The sequence below is a fragment of the Malania oleifera genome, chromosome 2 (assembly GCF_029873635.1).
Source record: "Malania oleifera isolate guangnan ecotype guangnan chromosome 2, ASM2987363v1, whole genome shotgun sequence".
Taxonomy (NCBI): domain Eukaryota; kingdom Viridiplantae; phylum Streptophyta; class Magnoliopsida; order Santalales; family Ximeniaceae; genus Malania; species Malania oleifera.
Genome location: NC_080418.1, coordinates 119,576,655 through 119,603,828, shown reverse-complemented (window position 1 = coordinate 119,603,828; position 27,174 = coordinate 119,576,655). Strand labels below are relative to the sequence as shown.

At 37.9% G+C, this 27,174-nt stretch overlaps 1 protein-coding gene across 1 annotated transcript; it reads right to left on the bottom strand.

Moving 5' to 3' along the window:
- Positions 1 to 1,889: 1,889 nt before the first annotated feature.
- Positions 1,890 to 27,174, bottom strand: LOC131149827 (NAC domain-containing protein 40-like). The gene is made up of 4 exons (XM_058100594.1): positions 26,595 to 27,174; positions 14,672 to 14,925; positions 3,349 to 3,654; positions 1,890 to 2,595 (listed from the first exon to the last, which is right to left on the bottom strand). The coding sequence occupies exons 1-4, from the start codon at positions 26,773 to 26,775 to the stop codon at positions 2,140 to 2,142; spliced, it is 1,197 nt and encodes a 398-aa protein (XP_057956577.1). The 5' UTR covers positions 26,776 to 27,174; the 3' UTR covers positions 1,890 to 2,139.

Sequence of the window (27,174 nt, the reverse complement as noted above, 5' to 3'; positions counted from 1 at the left end):
CAGCTTCCCTTCATTTTTACACCAACAATGGGAGATAAATTAAAATACGACTGTTCCTCAAGAACTGCTCCCTTACTGATTGAATCGGTCGAAAGGAAAATCCGAATACACATAACAGTGTGATTTTAACCAGTTTTGAACCATCCAGCCTTTTCATTTGGTTGTTGAATTGGACAAGCTTGAATGAATGTCTTTATCCGTTCGCGAATCCTTTCTTTTGCTGTCGTGACTTTCATGTCCTTCCCATGTGCTGTGATTGTGATCAATTCCCTTTTCACTCCAAGTTCACAAGACTTCACTATTGAATTCACCTGCATGGGAAAGAGCTCAAGGGAAAGAAATAATTCTCCCGGGAAAGTTAAAGCAAGAAAATGACAGCCGACCTCTACACAAAGTTGAAAACGTCGAGACTGCGCCTAACATTTTCCCGAGAAAACATTACATAAACTGCACCCAGAATCCATTAAACAATTTCATGCACACCATAAATATGAAAAAGCAACAATAATTAGTAGACATCTTACTGCAAACTAAGATTTTGTCTGTGTCTGTGTCTGTGTCTGTGTCTGTCTGTGTTTGAGCATTGTCAAATGTTGGCTACCTAATATTTTGAAAATTTTGTTCACTCTTGGATTATTGGAATTTAAATTACCTTGATCAGGTAGAGGAAAAATGAAGTAGTGTAGCATGCACTGCATGAATAGAACTGAAGTTCATGATTTTGACTTTATATATATAATCTACTTTGCATTTTGCACGATCTATTTAAAGCCAAACAATCTAAGGACAAAAATATTGTCAAGACAGAAGTCTCTTCAATTAATGGATTAGTTATTTGAATGAATTATTTGAATACTCGAAAAATCATGAGCACCAATATATTATATTAAAAATAAACATAATATAATGATAATTACCTTTTCAATGAATAATATAATTATTATTAATTAAGAATATATTATACACAATATACTATAATATATAATATTTTAGTAATATATATTACAACATAGTCAACTCAAATACTGTGCATTGGATAGGTCTCCAATCTAAATCTTGTGCATCGATTGAAGCTTAGAATCCTAGCGATTTTAGATTTTGAGGGGCTGTTTTTAATGTCTTTGAAGTTTAGAATCCTAGGGATTTTCTTTAAGGATTGATTGGAAACATCATATGGATTTTTATTGAGCTGTAATTTATCAGAGATTGGTATATCTATGAAGAGGTGAAAGATTGTGAAAAACTTGGATCCAACAACAGTAACCCAATGACTAATTTTGTGAACCCTTTGAGCGAATAAGGAATAGATTTGTTTCCAAAGTATGTTCTTATTTGTTTCTTCTTGTTATTTTGTTTCGAAGTACTCAGAAAATAAATGCACATGAACTGGACAGCCAAGAAACAGTAGGAAAGGAAAAATCAATTACTTCCTTAATTTTTTTTTAGATAATTTAGCCTTCCAATAATCCTTTTTCTGAAAACAAAGAATAGACTGTTTAAAACTTGAAAATATCAACTATCAGAGAAAGTAAAGAAAATATAATTCGCTTCTTTTGTATTTGCTTATTAAGAAAAGTCAAAATGAAAATAAAATCAATAACAAATTAATGAACACAATTTTAATTTTATATATTATATATAATTTTTCTTAATTTTTTAATTACTGTAAAATATTTTTTTTATTTTTTATAGTATGTAATGTGAAAAATATAATAAAGTAAAATTTTCTCTTTATTTTTCTTTCTTTCATCAAATGATGCCTAATAGAAATATGCAACATTATTGAAGTAGTACATTGCACATTTTTGAAGTTATCAAATTTCATCATCCAAACAAAATTATACTGCCCCTTGTAATAGTCTCGAAGTCATCTCACAAACACAAGTTGGTAAACCACACAAAAAAAAAAAACATATATATATACACAAGACTGAAAAAGACATTGAGGAGGATAAGAGAATTTGGCACATATGAATGTAACATAAAGCTAAACTAATCTTACATTAACTTTTTGACTAACTAAACTTTCGCTTTACAATCAAAGCTTAAACTTATCTTACATCGACTTTTAGACTAACTAAACTTTCACTTTAGAATCAAAGCTTAAAGGTGGACGTGGTATCCATACCAGTGAAAATGTCAAAACAAATAACCACACACCCTCCTGATAAGGTTGGTACAGGAAGGCCTTTGGATTTCCACTCCCAACAGAACTACAAGCAAAATGAAAACGGCAAATACAAGCCTGGTTGAAACCATGCTTATCGACCATTTGGATTGTTGCTCCAAGTTTGGATAAGTCACTCTCTTCGATAAATCCCCCATGGTGCCAACTTTCAATGCATTTGATCCTTTTGTATTGGACCTCCCTGCTTCCTGCACTTGCAACTTCAATCTAATTCTTCGACTCGCTGTGCCCTGAAAAGGTTGCACCTGTGAAATTCTTGTTTGCATCGGTTGTTTCGATTTTCTATCTGCCTCAGACTTGTTAGCAACGATACGAAAGAGATCAGATGTGGGCAATGAAGATTCATCAAGCTTGACTATATCATCTTTCAATATCTCAGCATAACAATCATCCTCATTGCCATCATCCTGAAAATTTTTATAAAAACTCAACATTAAATAAAGAAGAAAAAAAACTCCTATGAAATGGACAAATAATTCATTTTCAATCTATATTGAGCTAAATTTGGCCACTAGATAGTTCCATGTAGATGACCACAATTTATATAAAGCCTAAGCCTGAGCATTGGGTATCTGAAATCATCTTCAAGCCAGGCCTAACTGCCTACGCATAGGCATAAAAAATTTACTTGGCCTGAGCCTAGCACAATACAATCATCAAGCCTTAAATTCACTCAGAAGTATATGAAGGTGCATAAGCCCATGAGGAAGCCCATCAATGAAGATTCTTCAAGATGCATTTGCATATCCCAGTTCCATGTTTGCACCTAATGTGGGATTGTGTGTGCCTCCCTTAACATTTGGTTGTAATGAGGGCGTGAAGTGAGGTGAGGAGGTGTAGCTATACATGCTCCTCTTCCAAATTAAAGCTAGAGGCTTGCTGCTTCTCCCACAAAATTAGTTTAACATTTATATTTATTTACTTTTACATATTTATATACAAAACAGTGTAAAGAGTGTGTGGGATTGTGTGTAGGGACTAGGCTAAGCTGGTATTTTTAGGGCTGGCCAGAGTAATCTTTATGTTGAGAGCCATTAGGCTAGACAAGTCACCTAGTCATATTTAAGGAATCACTTCTTTGGAAGAAAATATGAACCATTTTTAAAAATGATGGTGTCTAAGCTAGAGCAAATTAATGAAAAAAAAAAAGAAGTTCAAACCTTCTGGTACCCAGAACATTCAGGCTGAGAAAATTCATTTGCCACTTTTGGATCAGATTCAGATGTAGAATCAATTTGCTCGACAGAATAAGAATCATAACTGCTGCTACAGTTCTTTGAGCAACCTTCCCTAGTCCCATGACTCCCATCCCCTCCAAACACGGCCATTTGATCAATACCACTTTTAGAGATGGCATTACTATTTTTTGGAGGAGATGTGTCCCTTTGATTTGGAGAATCTCGGTTTGTAGTTTCAGCCAAGCGAAATTCATGATTCTTCCGAAGACGACAAATGACCAAGGACTCCTACAGATACATGACAGTAAAATTTAGCAAGTACTGGCATATATTTTTTATTGGAAGAACAGATGTTGTCAAGCAAGCACAAACATGTTAAAGTAGCTACTAGCTACTATAAGGCCATTACATAGAAGCTGCTACTTTCCGGAAAGGACATTTCAACCAAAATCACATTTGCAAACTAAACGAGCATTGCTGGTAATTGGAAATGAGATTAAGAAGATGAAACATACCACAAAGCTGCTAATTTCAGGAAATAACATTCATAATTTGCTGTCCAATAAGAATTTAATTTTTTTTAGGTTGAATAAGAACTAACATTTGGATTCACGACCTATGGTTTATCTTAATTTATAAATTTTTTTTTCACACTACCAAGCTCAGATGATTTGACTTATAAACTTTCCTAGTTTAAATTTTCAAATATGTTTATTCGAAAATATGCAATTATGAGGCATAAATGCTATTAGAGATTGCAAAAAATTTCCAACATAAAATCTCTAGCTAGGCTATTCAATTTTCAAAGCTAACCATAAATTAACTGGATCACGCAATCTACCTCACATGCGTGTGGAAGCATCATTTAGAGTACAAATCCAAACTCTCTGGGCAGATTCTGTCCAAATTGTCAGCTTGCATTTTCATATTTTGGGAACTATAATTCCATATTGACAAATCCAATCACAACTACAATTAAAATTGGATAAATTTTGATGCTCCAGGTAGATATCAATCCTGGACCTGTGGACTTCCAGCTAGCACTTTGATAGTATTCCAATTTAGTATTTTATAGCTATATATTCATAGTTGGTTGGAAAAAGACAAAATAAGGTGCAAAGGGCACCCAGGAGCTAGCTTCGGCGCATGGCACAAGGGACAGGCATTCAATAGAGGAAGAAGAGAGCAATGTGTTTATTAAAAGTGAGTATAAATGCCAATACAATAAATATTGACTTTGTAAACAAATTGTTATTAATTTTTTTTTCCACAGATTTGACGTAATATCATAGTTTTCTTAAATTGCAGTACAAGTTGCAAGGTTGACTTGAGTTCCTAATTTCTCCAAGTTTGAGAATCTTGTTTTAACCAAAACTCGACCAAGATCTTATGAATTTTTTTTATCGTAGTTTGATTTCCCCTCATTTTTTAGGGTAAATTTTCTAAATCCATATTTTGATGACAGGAAGAGACCAGCAATCATAAAATTTTCCAGTTTTGTTATTGAAAGAAAATGTTGGCTTTATTTATTTTTTTTTTTAATTTTATTTTTTAAAGAGTGTTATGGGATTTAAGGTTTGGTTTGTTGTAGTTGTTGTAGTGAATTCAAATATGAGGTTTTTTTTCCTTACTAACATGTAAATATTTTGCTAGCTCCCTATGTCAGAAACAAAGCACAAGGTCCTGATTATGTTTGAAAGAGAGAAATATGCACCAAGCCTGCCCACTTCAACTGGCACATGATCAAAGGTGTTCGCTTCAATGCCCAGGCATGCTGTGGGATTTAAGGTTTGGTCTGTTGTAGTTGTTGTGTTGAAATCCCAAGTATCCTTGGGTATATCGAGTAAATTAGGAAAGTAGGTAAATATAGAAGATTGTATATTATTGAGATTTGAGAGTGATTCTGTAGGGAGATTGTTTCCATATTTAGAACTTTCGATTGTATTATATATTGTAAATTGGGATGTACAAAGAGATGATTTCAAGAAATATAGAAATTTCATTCTGTTTTCATGGTATCAGAGCTAGGGTTTCTAAACCTTAGTTAGCAATGGCCGATGGCGGCGTCAACAGCAGAGGGTCGAGCTCCTCTGAAACTCTCAATGAAGACTCTGAAGCCACCTCCATCATGGGGTCTTTCGGATCGGGTCCAATGGTGGCATCGAGGCGACTCCGAGAACTCCAATTGCAGCCGGCGAACAAGATCTATGTCGATTGCTCACAGAAGACCTACAGAGGGTGAAGAAGCATGTCAACGAGATCAGAATCGAGTCACTCAACCAAACAGCGAATTTTAATTCCAAATCGAGTCGTCAAAAAATTTTCGAAAGAATTTGCTCAATCACCGCTTGGGGAAGCAGCAGTTAACCACAGCAATGAAGTATCACGGCGTCCAACAGCGATCGTGGGGGAAATGGGCGGTGGAGATCGGAGATCCTATCTGAAGATCGCGGGTTTGGCTCAAGACTTTCGACACACCCGAAAAGGCTGCTATGGTATACAATACAACTACGTTGCGCCTCAGGGGGCCTGACGCTCCGACAAATTTCAAGTCACCTGCGTTGAGAGCTTCATCGACGTTGATCGATTTTTCGACAACTCCAGTTTGCGATTGTTGTACGGAGTCTCAGACTGTGCATTCTCTAACCTTTGTCCTTAGATTTCATAGCACTGACGATGAATTGCTAAAGAGAAGGCGGAATGCCAGCCAATTCAGGAGGCCAAAACGAGTTTACCGGATGATTGTTTATTGTTGAAGCCTAGTGTCTTGAACGATTTTTTTCATTTTGACGCACCTATGTCGATACAATTCGATGAAATTGCTACACCTGTTGATTCTTTCACAAATATTTCTTCAGGTTTTAGCCCAAAGAGGTAATTTTTTGCAAGCTTTAAATAGAACCTCTAGATCCAAAACTCCTTGGATTATTGATTCTGGTGCTTCTGACCACATGACTGATGCCTATCATCTTTTTTCATCATATTCACCCTATGCTGGAAATTTGAAAGTTAAAATTGCAGAAGGGTCACTCTCGTCTGTCGCAGGCAAAGGGAATATCCGACTCTCTGACTCCATCACACTAGAGTCCATTTTTCATGTTCCTAATTTATCCTGCAACCTACTATCCATTAGCCAGTTGACTAAGAATTCCAAATGTTATGCTACTTCCCTCTCATTGTGTTTTTCAAGACCTATCATCAAGAAAGTCGATTGACAGTGCTAAGGAGTGTGAGGGTTCTACTACCTTGAGGAAGCGAATGTGAGTAAACAATGTAAAACTGTTATTTTTGATTCTGCATCTGTTTCTAAGGATAGTGAAATTTTGTTATGTCATTCTAGGATGGGTCATCCAAATTTTCAATATCTAAGACATTTATTTCCTTCCACTTTTTCAAATAAAACGTCTTTTGAATTTCAATGTGAGATTTGTGAACTTGCAAAACACCAGCGTAATTCCTTTCAAAAATCGACATACAAACCATCCAAACCCTTTACTATGATTCACAGTATTTTATGGGGGCCCTCACGCTCTCTTAATCGCACTCACCCGAGGTGGTTTGTTACTTTTATTGATGATCATACTCGTGTTTGTTGGGTTTACTTGTTGAAAAATAAAATTGAAATCCGTTCTATTTTTGTCAGTTTCCACTCCAAGCTTCAAACACAATTCCAAACTCACATTCAAATTTTACGTACTAATAATGGTACGGAATATTTCAATGATATCTTGGGACATTATCTTCAAGAAAATGGAATTGTTCATCAAAGTTCCTGTGTGGATACCCCTCAACAAAGTGAGATGGCTGAACGTAAAAATCGACATATTCTTGAAGTAGCTCGAACATTGATGTTAACTACAAATATGAAAAAGTTTTTTTGGGGTGATGTCATTTTGACAGCTACATATCTCATTAATCGAATGCCTAGTTGGGTTCTTTCCTTCGCCACTCCTCTCCAGAAATTCGATGAATGTTTTCCAAACTCTCGACTCCACTCCAAGCTCTCTCTGAAAATCTTTGGATGTACTGCCTTTGTTCATGTTCATGCTCACAATCAAGATAAATTGGATCCTCATTCCATTAAGTGCATTTTTGTTGGCTACTCTCCTACTCAGAAAGGCTACAAATGTTATGATCCTGTCACACAAAAATTGTATGTTAGCCTTGATGTCATGTTCTTTGAAACCACTCCTTACTTCCCAAAGCCCTTTCTTTAAGGGGAGGCATAGAGTGAAGATCAATTCTTTGATTTCTCTACTGCTGATTCTGTGCCATCTTCTGAGTCTCCTATTGCATCATTTCCTAAGCCTCCCATTGCATCATTTCCTGACCTATCACGTACAAAAGATCACTTAACCTTGGGAGGAGATGTAGAAAAACAAAACAACACAGAAATGCTTGTTTACTCAAGAAAGTCAAACACAAAGAACAAGGAGAATCTCATACCTAAGGCACCAAAAGAGTTGGAACCAGTGATAGCTCCGACCAACCATGAGTTCATGCCCAATCCCGATAAGGTAATAGATGGTCATGAGCTCCCTTTTAATAAACCTGCACCTGATGACATCAATTTACCCATTGCAGTCAGAAAACAAACCAGGTCATGTACTCAATATCCCCGGTCAAAATACTTGTCTTATAAAAGCTTGTCTACAGGATATCATGTTTTTACCTCTAACCTTGATAGGATGAGAATTTCAAAGAATATTCAAATTTCAAAGAATATTCAGGAAGCCTTGGAAGTTCCTGAATGGAGGGAGGCTCTCATGGAGGAAATGTGAGCCCTAGAGAAAAATGAAACTTGAGACGTTCTGAATTTGCCGAAAGGGAAGAAGCCACTTGGTTGTAAATGGGTCTTCACAATGAAATATAAAACTGATGAGACGGTTGAATGATATAAAGCCAGACTCGTTGCAAAAGGATTTACACAGACTTATGGCATTGACTACACGGAGGAATTTGCACCAGTGGCAAAATTGAATATAGCTCGGGTCCTCTTGTCCTTGGCAACTAATTTAGATTGGCCACTACAGCAACTCAACATTAAGAATGCATTTCTAAATAGCGAGTTAGAAGAAGAAGTCTACATGACGATACCACCAAGTTTCAGTAAGAAATGTGAAGAAAACAGAGTATGTAAACTCAAGAAGTCCTTGTATGGACTCAAGCAATCTCTCAGAGCATGGTTTGACAGATTTGCAAAAGTGATTAAAAATCAGGGATATCAACAAGGGCAATCAGATCACACTATGTTCTTCCAACAGTCTGAAAGTGGCAAGAAAACTATTATGATAGTATATGTTGATGATATAATCCTAACAGCAGATGATACAGTGGAGATGGAAAGATTAAAGAAAGTCGCAGCTGCTGAGTCTGAAGTTAAAGACCTAAGAAAAATGCGGTACTTCTTGGGAATGGAAATTGCTAAATCAAAAAAAGGTATCAGTGTCTCTCAGCGAAAGTATATCCTTGATCTCCTAACCGAAATTGGCATGCTAGGTTGCAAGCCTAGTGAAACTCCGATTGAAGCCGTAAAAAATGTCGAAGAATGTGGAATACTAGTTGAAAAAGAAAGGTATCAGAGATTGGTTGGTAAGCTAATTTACCTATCGCATACCAGACCCGACATTGCATTTGCGGTAAGTGTGGTAAGCCAACACATGCATTCACCGAAAAAGACTCATCTAGATGTTGTGTATAAGATCCTCAAGTACCTCAAGGGTTCTCTGAGCAAAGGACTTTTCTTCAAGAAATGTGAAAGCAAGGAAGTAGAAATCTTCACAGATGCAGATTGGGCAGGATCAGCGGAAGACAGAAGGTCTACCATTTGATATTGCACCTTTGTATGAGGAAATTTGGTAACTTGGAGGAGCAAAAAACAGAATGTAGTGGCTGGAAGCAATGCTGAAGCTGAATTCAGGGCAGTCGCACAAGGAATATGTGAAGGAATGTGGTTACGGAAACTCTTGGAAGAATTACAAATTCCGTTGAAATTCCCTATCAAACTCTATTGTGACAACAAAGCAGCCATCAGTATCTCTCTCAATCCAGCTCAACATGACAGGACTAAGCATGTGGAAGTGGACCGACATTTTATCAAAGAGAAGGTTGAAGAATGAACCATCCGTATGACTTATGTACCTATCAAGGAACAAACTGTAGACATCTTTACTAAAGGGTTAGCACGGCAGTATTTCTCCGCCAAAAGTGAGGGTATATCAATAAATAAATGGAGGTTCCGCCCTCCTTTAGTAAAAAAAAAAAAAAGGGTTAGCACGGCAGAACTTTGATGATTTCATTGGCAAGTTAGATTTGATCAATATTTATGATCCAACTTGAAGGGGAGTGTTGAAATCCCAAGTATCCTTGGGTATATTGAGTAAATTAGGAAAGTAGGTAAATATAGAAGATTGTATATTATTGAGAGTGATTCTGTAAGGAGATTATTTCCATATTTAGAACCTTCGATTGTATTATATATTGTAAATTGGGACGTACAAAGATTGAATTCAAGAAATACAGAAATTTTATTCTGTTTTCATGTTGTATTGAATTCAAATGGGTTTTCTTTTCCCTTACTAAAATGTAAATATTTTTCTAGTTCCCTCTGCTTGAAACAAGACACAAGCTCTTGATTATGTTTGAAAGATAGAAGTATCCACCAAATCTTCCTACTTCTCTGCCTACTTCTTCACTTAGCATGTGATCAAGGTGCACACTGCAATGCTCAGGCATGCATCCTAGGTCGTCTCACCTAAGGTGTTAAAATCCCAATCCCAAGTATCATTGTAAATAATACACAAATTAGGAAAGTGGGTAAATATGGGGGATTTGATATTATTCAATAAGGGAATTGTTTCCTTGTTTAGAATAGGTAATCGTATTACATATTGGGATGTAACAAATTAATGCAGAAAAGATTCACAGCTTCTGCTTACATGGTATCAAAGCTAGGGTTTCTCTACCTTAGCTAACTATGGCCAGCGGCACCGTCAACAGTAGAGGGTTGACCTCTTCTGCAAATATCAACAGTGACTCAGAGGCCACATTTGTTGGAGGTTCGAATGGGCTAGATAACACAGCCTTTCCACTCTCATAGGAAAAATTAAACAGAAAAAATTTCCGTGAGTGGGCTCAATCCATAAAATTGGTGATTGAAGGAAAAGGGAGGCTAGGTTATTTTACCGGTGAACAGAGGAAACCAGACCCTACCGACGTTGTAGCCTTACAAAAATGGAGGTCTGAAAACTCCATGGTCACGGCTTGGCTCGTCAACTCGATGCAGCCGTCAATCGGAAAAGTCTACTTGTTCTTGCTAACAGCGAAGGATGTCTGGGAAGCCGTTCGTGAGACATACTTTGACATCGAGAGTTACTCGCACATCTTCGAAATCAAGACTCGATTCTGACAGATGAGGCAAGGTGAGAGAGGCCTTACCGAGTATTTCATGGAGATGACCCATCTCTAGCAGGAGCTCGACCTGAGCATCGACGAGGAGTGGGAGTGCTCCGGCGACAATACACGATACCGAAGGAAGCTCGAAAACAAAAGGGTCTTCGAGTTCCTTGCCGACATGAACCGAGAGCTTGACGACGTAAGGGGACGAATTCTTGGCCGACAACCTCTTCCTTCAACCCGAGAGGTCTTCGCAGAGGTTAGGAGGGAGGAGAACAGGAGGCGTGTGATGCTGAGGCCCCAAAATGATTGTGTTGGGCTGGATCTCCCCATACCCGTATCCGCCCAAAAAATATATGGGCACACTAATGGGCCTGATGTTTCTGCCCTTGTATCAAAAGGTCCAGGGGGACCTAGTCAACGACCACAAAAAGGTAAATTATGGTGCGACCATTGCCGAAAAACAGGTCATTTAAAAAATACCTGCTGGGAAATTCATGGAAAACCGGCAGATTGGAAGCCAAGACAATACCAAAAAAATCACGGGTACCAGGCTAGCACTGACGGGTCAACTGAAAGATTACAAGGAGAAAACACCAATACCTCTTCAACTAGTGCATTCAGTCCTGAACAGTTGGATCAGCTGTATAAAATGATTTCGTCAATTCAAACATCGGGTCAGTCTTCCTCACGTTCCCTCAATCGCACCAATACAAAATGGTTTGTTACCTTTATTGATGACCATACTCATCTTTGTTAGGTCTACTTACTGAAAGACAAAACTGAAGTCCGCTCCATTTTCATCAGTTTTCATTCCATGATTCATACACAGTTCCAAACTCATATTAAAATTTTTCGTACTGATAATGGTACGGAATATTTTAATACTATTTTGGAAACTTATCTTCAAAAAAATGGGATTGTTCATCAAAGTTCTTGTGCGAATACCCCTCAACAAAATGGGGTTGCTGAACGAAAAAATAGACATATACTTGAAGTAGCCCGGGCATTAATGTTTACTACCAATATGAAACATTATTTTTGGGGCGATGCCATTTTAACAGCCACACATCTCATTAATCGAATGCCGAGTCGAGCACTTTCCTTTGTCACCCCTCTTTAGAAATTCCAGGAACACTTTCCTACCTCTCGACTCCCCTCCAGTCTCCCGCTGAAAATCTTTAGTTGCACTGCTTTTGTTCATGTTCATGCACACCACCGAGATAAATTGGATCCTCGTGCCATTAAATTTGTCTTCCTTGGTTATTCTCCTACCTAGAAAGGCTACAAATGCTATAATCCGGTCTCAAAAAGACTATTTGTTAGTCTTGATGTTACTTTCTTTGAAACCACTCCTTATTTCCCAAAGCCCTCTCTTCAGGGAGAGAAATGGAGTGAAGATCGGTTATTTGACCTCTTTACTATTGAATCTGTGTCATCTGAACCGGTACCACCTATTGAGCCTCCTGTCCTTTCATTCCTTCCTGTTGCTTCATTCCTTGACCCATCTATCGAGTCTTCCATTGCATTACTTCCTGACCTGCCAAACACAACAAAACACTTAACCTCAGGGGGAGATACAGGAGAGCAAAACAACGCAGACATACTTGTTTACTCAAGAAAGCCAAAAACAAAGAATAGGGAGAATCTCATACCTGAGGCACCAAGAGCATTGGAACCGATGATGGCTCAGAATAACCATGAGCCCATGCCCAATCCCGATCTGGTGATTGAGTCTTCTTCTGATAATCCTGTACCTGATGATATCAATTTACCTATTGCAATCAAAAAACAAACCAGGTCATGTACTCAAGACCCTGGGTCTAAATACATGTCTTATAAAAGCTTGTCTACTAGATATCGCGCGTTTGTCTCTAACCTTGACAGGATGAAAATGCCAAAGAACATTCAAGAAGCTTAAGAAATACCTAAATGGAGAGAGGCAATCATGGAAGAAATGCGAGCCCTAGAAAAAAATGGAACTTAGGAGTTGACAAATCTACCGAAAGGGAAGAAGCCAGTGGGTTGTAAATGGGTCTTCACAATAAAATATAAATCTGATGGAACAGTTGAAAGATATAAAGCCAGACTTGTTGCAAAAGGTTTTACACAAACTTACGACATTGACTATACGGAGACATTTGCACCAGTGGCAAACTTAAATACAGTTCGGGTTCTCTTGTCCTTGGCAGCCAACTTAGATTAGCCACTACAACAACTTGATATTAAAAATGCCTTTTTAAATGGAGAGTTAGAAGAGGAAGTATACATGACTATACCACCAGGATTCAATAGGAAAGGTGAAGAAAACAGAGTGTGCAAACTCAAGAAGTCCTTATATGGCCTCAAACAATCTCCCAGAGCATGGTTTGACAAATTCACAAAAGTAATAAAGAATCAAGGTTATCGACAAGGGCAATCAGACCATACATTGTTCTTCCAACATTCTGAAAGAGGTAAAAGAACAATTCTACTAGTGTATGTTGATGATATAATCCTTACTGGTGATGATACTGTAGAGATGGAGAGATTGAAGAAAGTTTTGGCTGCTAAATTTGAAGTTAAAGACTTGGGACAAATGCGGTATTTTTTGGGCATGGAAGTGGTGATAACGAAAAAGGGAATTAGTGTTTCTCAGTGAAAGTATGTTACTGATCTCCTAATTGAAACTGGCATACTGGGATGCAAACCCAGCGAAACCTCGATGGAAGCGGTAAAAAGGGTTGAAGCCTGTGGAATACCAGTGGAAAAGGAGAGGTATCAGAGATTGGTTGGCAAGCTAATCTACCTATCACATACTAAACCAGATATTGCATTTGCAGTCAGTGTAGTAAGTCAACACATGCATTCACCAAAAGAAACCCACTTAGAGTTGTGTACAAGATCCTTAGATATCTCAAGGGATCCCCGGGAAGAGGACTCTTCTTTAAAAAAATGTGAAAGCAAGGTAGCAGAGATCTTTACAGATGCAGATTAGGCAGGATCAGTGGAAGATAGAAGGTCCACCACAGGTTATTGTACATTCGTCTAGGGAAATCTGGTAACTTGGAGAAGCAAAATACAGAATGTGGTGGCTCGTAGTAGTGCTGAAACTGAATTCAGGACTGTGACTACGGAAACTCTTGGAAGAATTACGAGTCCTGGTGAACTTTCTTATCAAACTCTATAGTGACAATAAGGCAGCTATCAGCATCTCTCTCAATCCAGTTCAACACGACAAGACTAAACATGTGGAAGTGGACAAACACTTCATGAAAGAGAAAATTGAAGAAGGAATTATCTGTATGACTTATGTACCTACCAAGGAACAAACAGTAGATATCTTCACTAAAGGGTTGGGACGATAGAACTTTGATAATCTCATTAGCAAATTGGAGATGATTAAAATTTATGATCCAACTTGAGGGGGAGTGTTAAAATCCCAATCCCAAGTATCATTGTAAATAATACACAAATTAGGAAAATGGGTAAATATGGGGGATTTGATATTATTCAGTAAGGGAATTGTTTCCTTATTTAGAATAGGTAATCGTATTATATATTGGGATGTACATATGAACAAATTAATGCAGAAAAGATTCACAACTTTTGCTTACCATAAGGCTATGCACCTCACATGCCCCTTCTTGCAATTTAACACATGGCCAAAGACATACCTAAGAGCCACATTTTGCAGGTCACATTGCCTATAGCCTAATTTATTTTTCACTATGAATAGTTTAAGGAAATTTTAGAGAAAAATAGCACAAAGAGGATTCCTGTTTTCTGATTATGGGACTGCAATGGAAACTATTTTGGAAGCTAGAAGTATTACTATGAAAAGGTCTCTATAACACTTAGCAAACAACATTTCAAATCTACCATGTTAAAAAATTTAAAAAATCAATATTTGAAAAATAAAAGAAATCACCTGAGATTTTTCACACATGCAATACTCGTGCATTATCCATTCTGTCCTCTCTCCTTTAGGTGCTCGACCTATGTGGAAGACCAATGTCCTCTTTGTACCAATTACTTTAGAACCTGACTTCACATTACGTTCTTTCCCAGTTGCTTTCCAATACCCATATTCTGTTGCCCTCTTACTTTGTGAACCATTTGGGTATTTCTTTCCACGAGGAGTAAAGAAGAACCACTCATTATCAGACTGAATAACAGATTTGGCTGGTTGCAGGAGAAAAAAAGAAAAGATTGAAACCAAGCGCCAATCAGTTGTTAAAAGAAACCCAAAAAAAAATGTGTCTCTTCTTTACAAATACCCAAAAGAGGAAAAAAAAAAAACTGCAGAAGAGTTATAGTATCTGCACTAAGCATTAAACAAATACTAATCATAATGTTGAATACTTCTGAAACAAAAAAAGCTCAAACAAATTTCAGTATGATTGCACTGAAGATCCCTTGCTCCTAGCATTACTTACAGATTTATTTAGCATCAAAACATATTTCAGCAATAACACACAGATCTTGTATAGTTATTGTGAGTCATCAGAAATTTTCATATATAAAACCTCAATTTTTCCTAAGCCAAAAAAGAAAAATGATAGATATACATATTCGAATAATTTGACTAATTCCAAGTTCTAGCCAAGTAAACGGACCAGATAGCAAGTGTTGTGCTTATCTGCTCCAAACAACTCAAACACACTTTCTAGATGCTAAACCTTTATGAAGCGGCCAGCATAGAAACATTAGTTCTTCCCACTAAATTAGTTAGTTGAACTCAAAATAATTAATAAAACTGATTGAAAAGACAATTCATATAGTTCAAAGTCAAGAAACCCAAAAACTATAGTGAATTAATGAAGAAAAACATAAGCTCACCATCATCTTGCTACAAATATAACATAAACCAAATTACCATTACACTTAATTAGGAATTAACTGGAATTTGACATGATCTAAGAGGATAATGGCAAAAATTAAGCCCAATGATCTTAATGATTTCTCAGCCATCCTTCTATATTGCACAAATAACTAAAGAAAGTGCACAATAACTTAATCCTATTCCCTAGAAACTCTTGCATAAGCGAAGTGAGGCGCAAGACACAGTTAGAAAGCAATGCATAACAATCTGTTTTTTTTCTAGGATTAGAACATGGATTATGGATTTTTTTTTTTATTGTTTTTAAACTTATATAGGATGCCAATTTAAAGTATATAAATTTATGACTTCTTATCAATGTTCAAATTTTAATATCTGAATTTTTAAATTTACATATTAATTACAATGGAAGAAAAAATATTACTTTGTAGCAATTTTTAAATTTAAAATTGAATGCAACGATTTGGTTAATCATTGGATATTAACCTAAAAACTGGTTAATCAAATTTCAATCAGTTGCTTGAAACAGTTCAGCTTCAGTTCACATTTTCTGGTGAACTAAAACATTAGTTCAATTAGCAGTTTGAGGGGTATGGTTTAGTTAACCAAACCAGCTCTATTCATGAGGTAGTCATAAAAAATTAATGTAGAAATTCTTAAAGGGAGCACATATCTCCTTGAACCTACTTCTAAAATTATTAAATATGTTAATGGTTACTTGAGTTATATTGCATTATTGTTGTGTTACTGCTACATCAATAAGCATAAATTAGTTGTTGTAATATGCGGCTCATATGTTGAGGGAATGCATGTACAAAGAAAAAGCATGGTAGAAAACATGAATCCTAACTTGCAGGAGGAAACCAAAGTCAAGCCTGAAACCATCAACGGTTTTGGTCCTATTACATCGACTGTTTGGTCCTGTTACATCGACTGTTTGGTCTCAGCTTTAAACTGTCGACGGTATGTCTAAAACCGTCAACGGTTTGGCTCGATTACTCAGCGCTGGTTTTCGAATTTTGAATTGGGAAGTTGGTTTTCACTGCCAATTGCTCACGTGGATGTAGGCATTGCCGAACCACGTAATTCTTCGTGTCATTATTTTATAGCTTTCATATAATCTGCGTGATTGTGTTTTTTGCATATTTCACTATAGGTTGTTGCGTTGTAAGATCATTTGTTTCCGCTGCACATTCATTGTTCGATGTTGTTAAGTTTGATGGAACGGGAAACTTTGGACTATGGCAGAGAAGGGTTAAAGATCTATTAGTGCAGCAAAGTATGGTGAAGGCTTTATACAGAGGTCAATCGGAAGGCATGGACGAAACAAGTTGGAAGGAATTGGAAGCAAAGGTTGTGACGACTATCATGCTTTGTCTGGCCGATGACATGTTGTATCACGTCATGGATGAGGAATCTCCAGCGGCTGTTTGGTAGAAACTTGAAAGCTAGTATATGTCTAAGTCTTTAACGAACAAATTATATCTTAAGAAGAAGTTGTATTGGCTTAAGATTGCAGAGGGTTCGGATTTGAACCAACACATCAATGTATTTAATCAGATTATAGGTGATTTAATAGCTTTCCTGATCCACGAGGAGAAGAAATCCTCTGCGAACATTAAATTCCCTACCAGCGTCTCATACGTATGTAAATCTGGTTACTACTCTAACATGGGATAAAGAAACTCCTAATTTGGAAGAGGTTACAAGCACTCTACTGGGCTTTCATCAAAGAAATAAGGCTAGCGATGAAATTTCACAAGGTGAAGGCTTGTGGTAAAGGATAACTGGGGACATGGGAGAAGCAAGTTCCGGAGCGGATCAAGTTATAATAAGTCTCGGTCGTAGTCCAAGAAGAAGAAGGATATTCGGTGTTTTAAGTTCGGAAAAAAAGGGGCACATAAAATCGGAGTGTCTGGGAAAGAAGAAAGGAAATGCAGAAAATCAAGAGGGCTCTTCAAAATCATCAAATGTAGTGGAAAAAGGAGACTCGGAGAGCAATGATGGTGATATGCTTTCTATTTCATCAGGATCAAATCATCTTACGGATTCTTAGATCCTAGATTCGGCGTGCTCTTATCACATGACACCAAATAAAGAATGGTTTAGCACCTATAGGTCAGTTAATTTTGGTTCTAACCTGATGGAAAATGATGTTTCATGCAAAATTGTTGAAATAGTGAACATAAGAATTAAAATGTTTGATGGTGTTATGAGAACATTATGTGATGTAAGACACATACCAGATCTACGGAAGCATTTAATTTCATTGGAAACTTTGGATTGTAATGGGTTCAGTTACAAGTCTGAAAGTTGAGTAATGAAGGTGTGTAAAGGCGTTCTAATGGTGATAAAGGGGCAAAAGTTGGAGGGAAATATCTATGCACTGCTGGGTACTACAATTGTAGGTGGAGCTGCAGCTGCAAATTTTGAGTTAAATAATACTGTTTTGTGGCATACGCGGTTAGGGCATATAGGTGAGCATGGGATGAAGGAACTTCATGAGAGGAATCTTTTGAAGGGTTTTAAAACATACACGCTAAATTTCTTCAAGTATTGAGTTCTTGGAAAACAGAACAGGATGTAGTTCAAAACAGCCACTCACAAGACGGAGGGTATTCTTGACTACATTCATTCAGATGTTTGGATCAGGTGAGAGTAGCATTGCGAGATGGACATATGTACTTCGTGAATTTTATTGATGATTACTCATGGAAGGTCTGGGTGCACTTCATGCGGCACAAGTCAGAGACGTTTGCCAAGTTTAAATTGTAGAAAGCTTAGGTGAAAAATCATACTGGGAGGAGAATTAAATGCCTTAAATCAGACAATGGAACCGAGTACGCTAATTCGAGATTCATGGAATTTTGTGAGCAGCATGGTATAAGGAGACATTTCACAGTACGCCAGACACCACAACAAAATGGTGTGGCAAAAAAGATGAACCGAACGGTTGTTGAAAGAACTCAGTGTCTCAGGTTGAATGCAGGGCTGGCAAAGAATTTTTGTGCCGAGGCAGTGAGTATGACGTGTTTCTTGGTTAACCGATCACCAAGGACATCATTAGAGAAAAAAGTTGCAGAGAAGGTGTGGACAGGTAATGCAGTAGACTACTTCGGTTTGAGAGTATTTGGTTGTCCAACCTATGTGCACATTTCTAGTGAGGAGAGATCAAAACTTGATGCAAAGTCTAGACGTTACATTTTTCTGAGGTATCAAAAAGGTATTAAATGGTTCAAACTATGGGATCCAATGGCAAATAAGGTGGTGATCAGTAGAGACGTGGTTTTCAATGAGAAATTCATGGTGAAGCGTACTCAGGAGGAAAATGAAGAGAAACAAGTGCCAGAAAACTAGAGCATAGATGAGCATGTGGTGCAGATGGAGTAAGAAACTCAGGGCAGTGATAACAATGTTCAGAATGCAGGGAGTTCTAGCTCGGGAAACCAGCAAGATCACAATATTGCTATACACAAACCTAGACGCACTATCAGGCCACCGCTCAGGTATGGATTTGATGATCTGGTGTCTTATGCTCTCATTACCAGTTGCAAGGATCCAACTACTTTGCAAGAGTTGGTGCACAACCACGAGAAAAGTAGATAGATGGGAGCTATGGTGGAGGAAATTGAGTCATTGCATAAGAACTAGACATGGGATCTAGTGGAGCTTCCAAAAAGGAAGAGAACGATAGGTTACAAGTGGGTGTATACAAAGAAAGAAGCAGTATCAGAAAAGGAAGGTCAAAAGTTCAAGGCTCGGTTAGTAGCAAAGGGTTACTCGCAAAAGAAAGGAGTTGATATGATGAAATCTTCTAACCTGTGGTCGACACACTTCCATCAGGGCAATGTTGGGATTAGTGGCACATTATGATATGCATTTGGAGCAAATGAACGTAATGACAACATTTCTCCATAGTGATTTGGAGGAGCTAATTTATATGGTACAGCCAGAAGGGTTCAGTCAACTCAGACAGGAGCATTTGGTTTGTAAACAAAAGAAGTCACTTTATGGGCTGAAGCAAACTCCGAAGCAATGGTACAAACGTTTTGACTCCTATATGATCTAGATAGGCTACAAAAGGTGTGAGTATGATTACTGTGTGTATGTCAAGAGTCTTGATGATGGTTCTCTTATTTTTCTATTGCTTTATGCTGATGACATGCTAATTGCTACAAAGGATATGACTGAGGTAAATCAATTGAAGACTCTGTTGAATCAAGAGTGTGATATGAAAGATTTGGGTACAGCCAAGAAGATTCTTGGGATAGAGATTCGCAGGGACATAATAGCAAGAACATTATGGTTATCTCAAGTCGGTTATGTGGAGAAGGTGTTGGAGAGGTTTAGCATGACTAATGCAAAACCGGTAAGTACACCGTTAGCGAATCATTTTAGATTGTCTACCGCTCAATGTCCAAGGACAGATGATGATATCCGTGACATGTCAAAGGTCCCCTATGTTAGTGCAGTGGGGTATTTAATGTATGTTATGATATGTACAAAACCAAACCTAGCCCCAGCTGTCAGTATGGTAAGTAAGTTTCTTGCAAATCCAGGTACATGGCATTGGGATGCCGTCAAATAGATTTTCAGATACTTGCGGCGTACTTCTCACTATGGCATCATGTTCAGCAAACAATAGAGTGATCCATTAGTTGTGGGATATGTAGATGCAGATTATGCAAGGGATCTGGATGACAGGAGGTCTACAACAGAGTATGTGTCCACCCTTGTGGAAGGGCCTATTTGTTGGAGGTCCATGGTACAATCTCTGGTTGCATTATCAATAACTCAGTCGAAATATATGGCAGTCGCCGAAGCTGTCAAGGAAGCATTGTGCCTTACAGGTCTAATCAAGAAGCTGGGTATACAATAAGGTGGAGTTCAACTGCATTGTGAGATTCAGAGTGTCATCTATTTGGCGAAGAATCAAGTGTATCATGCAAGAACCAAGCATATTGGTGTGAGGTTCCACAGGACCCGGGAGTTGGTGTCCAAGGACTTAAATTTTGGTCGAAATGTCAAAATTTCGAGGGGTCCCGAAAGGAAATTGAGAGAGAGATTCGGTTTTGAAAAAATTCGACCGAAATTTCGAGCTTTCGGCAAATTTCGGCTATTCTTCCGAAATTTGTTTGGAAATCATGTGGGGAAAAAAAAAATTGGAGGGAGGAATTTCAGGGCTGTTCTGAGTATTCTCAGATTTAATTTTTCTTTTCCCACGTGATTGTGCACGTTGTGCAACCCGTGAGCGTATACAGTGAAAAACAAAAATCTCGCAAAGATACTCTGTAGATCCATCATTCAACCCAATAATTCCACCGCTACCACTACACAATTTATTTGTATAAATTAACATCATGCGGCATTCGGATACATACCTCAAACTCTCAAAGCCTTCTTCTTCTTCTTCTTCCATCTTCAAACTTCAAAAAAAAAAACCCTAGATTCCAAATTTTCTACTGCCTCCTGCCTCCACCTTCGAAGTTCGAACTCCGAAAAGCCCTAGCCTTCGGATCCCCTCCTGCTCTAACCCTTCGAGCCTCTACCTCTAGCCTTCGGCTTCACCCTCCACCTCCATCGTTGTTGCACACTCGCAATCACAGCCAGCCGCAAAAACTCCAGCCAGCAATCTTCCTTTTTGCTGAGGCTCTCGCAAAGCTGCGAGCAAGAAACCGAAAGAAGAGAGACGAGAGTCCAGAGTCCACTGTCGCCCCTCCCTCCACGAGCAGCAGCCAGAGTCCAGTGCCCTGTTCTCGTCGATGAGTGCTTCTGGGCTGCTAGAAAATATTCGAATTTTGAATGTTAACGGTGTGACGGTTGGGGATTTGGAGGGAAGCCTCCGAGGGCTTGTTATATATGTTCTTCTGGGCATATTTTGACATGTAAGAGAGTAAGAGAGGGCTGAGAGAAGGAGAAAAGATCATTGATTGTGTATCTTATATTTTCATAGCGGAATCTCTTGCCGATTACTCCCGTGGATGTAGGCTTTGCCGAAACACATAATTCCTGGTGTCGTTGCTCTCATCTTTACTTTCTTTATATTTCTATGGCTGTGGATATATTCTGTATTTCACCATTGAGATTGTTGCATATGATATTGTTTGATCCTTTACAATGTTTATTCCGCTGTGCATTGTTGGAAGAGGCGTTATTTTCATAACAATTGGTATCAGAGCATGTTGTATGGCCTATGAATTGAAGGATCTCTTAGTGCAACAAGGTTTGGTGAAAGATTTATACATAATTTCAACCGGATAGCATGGATGCAACGACTTGGAATGAATTAGGAGCAATCATTTGTCTTTATTTGGCTAAGGATGTGTTGTATCACGTCATGGATGAGAATTCTCCGGCATTAATTTTGTGAAAATGGGAATGCCGATATATGTCAGAGGGTTTGTCAAAATCTTCAAGTGTAGTGGAGGAAGACTCATAATGTAGTGATAGAGATATGCTACATGTTTCATTGGGCTCGGAGTGCCTCACGGGTGATTCCTGGATCTTAGATACTGGATGCTTTTATCCTTAAAAATGGTTTGACACCTACAGATCAGTTTATGCTAGTTGTATTTTGATTGAAAATGATATTTCATGCAAAATGTTTGTCATTGGAAATGTCAAAATCAAAATGTATAATGGTGTTGTAAGAATCATAAGTGATGTAAAGCTCGAATCGGGTAAAAGGAAGAATGGTGTTTCATTGGGAATTTTAGATCGTAACGAATATTGTTACGAGTCTGAATGTGGAGAATTGAAAGTGTGTGAAGGTAACTTAATAGTGATGAAATGAGGAAAAACTGGCAGGAAATATCTATGCACTGCAGGATGTTACGATAGTAGGTGGAGTTGCAACTGTTGAATCCAAGTCAGATATCTTGTGGCATATGCGGTTAGAGCATATGGGTGACTACATGTATTCAGATATTTGGGAACAAATGATGATAGCACCAAGGGATAGACATATGTATTTCGTGTGTTTATCATGAGAGTCTTGGTGTACTTCATGCAGTGGCTGAGGTGGAGAATCAAACCGGGAGAGAGATTCTCAAGTCAAACATTGGGGCTGAGTATGCTGGTTTCATTTAAGAAGTTTTGTGAGCAGGGCAGGTCATATGTAGGGCTTACAGGGTACTTCTTGGTGAAGTCAGTGAGTATGGTGCGTTTCTCATGTGATCGATCGTCAAATGTATCGCTAGATGGGAAAGCTGCAGGTGAATTGTGGGCAGATTTTGCGGTAGACTACTCGGTTGCGAGTGGATGTCCACTGGTGCACTATTCTAGTGATGGAGGATCTAGGTTTGGTATTATGTTCGGACCGTACACTTTTCTGGGGTATAAGAAAGGTGGGTGCAAGCTAAGTGATCCTATAGTAAACAAAGGGGTGATCGAGGACAGGGTTTTTGGTGATAAAGTCATGGGACAGCGTACTCAAGTAAAGGAAGAGAAACAAATCCCAGTAAACTGCAATAGCAGCAATCATGTTATTCAGGTGGAGTTAGGGACTCAGGGCAGAAATTTGGGGAATTTTATCTAGGGTCAACAGTAACACTTTTGAATGAGTATGTGATGCAGGTGGAGCAACAAACTCAGGGCAGAGATAACATAGTTCATATTGCAGGGAGTTTTTTAGCTCGAGAGACCAGCAGGATCACGGTGGGCTCATATGTATTATCAGATCACTACTCAAGTGAGTTGGTGAGGATCTAGTTTGGAAGAGGGTGATAGGATGGCGTGGAGTGATGTATATGTTGTGTGTGAATAACATGTTATTGGCTGGAAAAGCTTTGACTGAGGCTAATAAGTTGGAAACTCTGTTAAAAGTTTTGACATGAATGTGTTGGGTACAACCAAGATGGGTCTTCATTTGCTGATTCGCATGGACAAAATTGAAGGAAAATTGGTATTATCTCAGGGTGGTTTTGTGGATAGGGCTACAGGGAGATTGATGTTATCTCAGGATGGCTTTATGGATGGAACCGCAGGGAGACTTTGTTTGCTGTCTCAAGGGGGTTCTATGGAAAATCAATATGGAATGTCTACCGTACAGTACCCAAGGACGAGCTATGATGTCCGGGATATGTCAAAGGTTTCCCATGATTGTGCAATGGGGTGTTTCAGCAGGCAACAGAGTGAACCGTCAATTGTTCGTTTTATTGAAGACTATACAGGGGGTTTTGGTGATATAAGGCTTGCAATAGTTTTTATGTTTACTGTTGTGGAAAGGTCTTGTTGGAAGCCTAGGGTGAAGTATTCGGGTACTGCATCTACAACTGTATCGGGGTTGATGGTAGAAGATGAAATTGCTATCGAAAAGTTCAAGCAATGTTGCTTGGACTTGGTGCATGTTTCCAAGTGCTAGAAGGGAGACGATCCCGACCGAGCGTTCTGACTTCAAGGTAGAGCAGTCAGATATGTTTTTTGAGTTTTCCTAAGGGGCATATAATTGTCAAGGTGGAGATTGTTGTTTATGGTATGACTCTTATACTTCGGGGGTTTATAAACAAAAGGGAGAAAAACATATGGATGTGTTTTTGGTGCAGGGCAGCAGTAAAGACTCGTCGAAGAGCACAGAGTGTTCGTCAACGAGGAGATACCGAGAGCCAGAAATCTCAAAGTTTCAAGACTCGTCGACGAGTGCCCTATTCTCGTCGACAAATACTTCTGGACTGCGAGAAAATATTTGAATTTTGAATGTAAATGGTGTGACGGTTGGAGATTCGGAGGGAAGCCTCCGAGGGCTTGTTATATATGTTCTTTTGGGCATATTTTGACATGCAAGAAGGCAAGGGAGGGGTAAGAGAAGGAGAGAAGATCATTGAGTGTGTATCTTTGATTTTCATAGTGGAATCTCTTACTAATTGCTCCCGTGGATGTAGGCTTTGCTGAACTACGTAATTCCTAGTGTCGTTGCTCTTATCTTTACTTTCTTTATATTGCTATGGTTGTGGATAATTTCTGTATTTCACCATTGAGATTGTTGCATATGGTATTGTTTGATCCTTTACAATGTTTATTCCACTGTGCATTGTTGGAAGAGGCGTTATTTTCACAACATATGGAATGCATCAAAATGGGTGGGATATCAAAGGGATTGACAATGTTACCCATACCGCTCCTTAAGTCTTTTTCCTAGGTAGTCTGTCCTTTCTTCTCCATTACTCACTTTAAAGTGGGTAATTGTGATAGGATTTGGTTCTTAGAGGGTATTTGATTGGGTGAGACCGTGAGACTTCGTTGGAGCTATTTGTGCTACATTTGTTCAGATTTTCTTATGTTTACAATGCACCAATTTCAGCTTTCTACCTTTCTAGGGGGGCTCTTTTTCTTGATATTTCCATTTCTTTAGGAGTTTCAATGACATAGAGGTCAATGACTCAAGCAAGCTTAATGATCATTTTTTCTTTACTATTAGGTGGCAAGGTACCTATTGAACTCTTTGTTCCTATTATGATGAGGTCTATGTAGCAAGCAGAGTATGATTTTTTGTTGGTGAATTTTTGGAGTTCTGGGAAGACTAAAAGAGCGAGTATTTTTTGGTATTGTGTTGTGTGCGCTATTCTATGGGTATTTTGGCTTGAAAGGAATGCAATGTTTTCACAAATCGGAAGACTTCTTCGCCTTTGCTGTGAGAGAGTCACTTGTTTTCACTTCTTTTTAGGCATATTCTTTTGGGGGTTTTGGGGGGATTGCCACTGTCTAATGCTCAAATGAAATGGAATGCAGCACAGCTGTAATTTTGTTTCTAGCTGTCATGGAGGATTTCTTATCGTCTTCTTCTTGGAATTATTTTTTTTCCTAATGAAGTTGTTTTTATTATCTGAGAAAGTCAATGTTCAAAATTTACTTAATTAAAATACACTAAGCACTACCACACAGACTGCAATTTGCAATTTTAATAGATGACTAATCAAAAGAATGTAAGAGAAAATAAGAGTACATATACTTTGTTAGAAATGTATATTTATTGCTAGTAACAATAAGTCAATAATTATGGATAAAATTCAGATTTTCCAAATTATTTGTTAGTGAAAAGTTTATACACTATCGACATTTCAAAAAATGACACTCCACATTTATTTTATAAAATATAAAATATTAATTTAATTCCCTAATTTCTTTTATTTTTAGCTCTTTATTGTCACCTTGCAAGTAAAAAGAGAAAAAGTAAATAAATTTGTAATTTCATCATCTCTAATCTCTCATATTGTAAAGGAGAATTTCTCTTTAGCAATTTTTTAACATATTAAATTTATCTCTATAAATATGTACAATTATCCCAAAACACTCTTGTAATTGTCCATAACTATCTAAAATAGTTCTTTTAATTATGCCCAATGTGTCCCTATAAGCTATAACTACTCATAATTATCTCAAAATAACTACCTCTAACCATTCCTAAATATCTTCTTCTATACTACTATAAAAGGCATGAAAATATCAAATTTATCCCTATAACTACGAATAATTATTCCAAAATATTCCTTTAACTACTCACAACTACTCCAAAATATCCTTATAATTATGTCAAATTTATCTCTATAACTACTCATAATTATTTCAAAAGACTCTGATACCTATCTACAACTATTTCAAAATGCCCTTACGCTATTTAATTTTTTTAAAAAAAATTAAAACAAAATAGTAAGCCGTAGATGGCTAGTTTATGATTAAACTTAAAAACCCTTCAACTCCTATTTATTTTTGCTGCAACCATTGCTTCAAAATAAATATAAACTAATAATTAAAATATTCTTTAATATTTTATAATTTTGTGAACATTTTCAAAAATAAAGAGCCGCAAAGTGCCCACGAGGGCCACGACTAGTGAAAGTAAAAATGGAAGTTATTTATGGAACGTCAACAAGATTTTCTAATTTTTCCTTTGAATAAGAATCTATGAAAATAGAAAAGTATTTTAAACACTTTAAATATATAAAAATAAACAAACAAACAAAACGCACCTCCTTTTTTAAATTAAAAATGGAAATAATTGAATTGGAGAACTAACCTGGTAAGTCCCAAGGCTCGTGTTTACAGATTTCAATCTCGGAGATGATTTGGACGCGACTCTCGGAGCCCTCGATCTTCTGCTTCAAGTAAAACGATATCAATTCCTCGTCCGTCGGCGAAAACCTAAACCCTGGAAACATCGACGACTCCGCCAACGATATCTGAGTCTCCTTCGACATCCCTCGCCGCCTTCAATCTCAACCACGGCCACGGGTTCAACACTCTCCCGCCCACCGCCAAACACCAGCTCTCTCTCTCTCTCTCTCTCTCTCTCTCACTAGCACGTTGTTCGGATAAACTAGGCGAGAAAAGAAAAAGAAATGAAAATTACATGCCTTTTCGTCTTTTTTCCTCCATACTCACTTGGGCTTATACGCTTTAATTTGTGGTTTTCTCTATTACCAAACGGAATGCAAATGCGGCATATGTGCTTCCCTTCTCTGCTTCACTTTCTCGTGGTTTCTGTCCCTTTCCCGTCTTAATTTCTTTCTTTCGGTTGCTTTGAAAGGAATTGACCGGGCAGGGAAGCTTTGGCCTCTCTGCTTTGCTTTTGCGTGTCGGCCGCCATTGTCGTATGC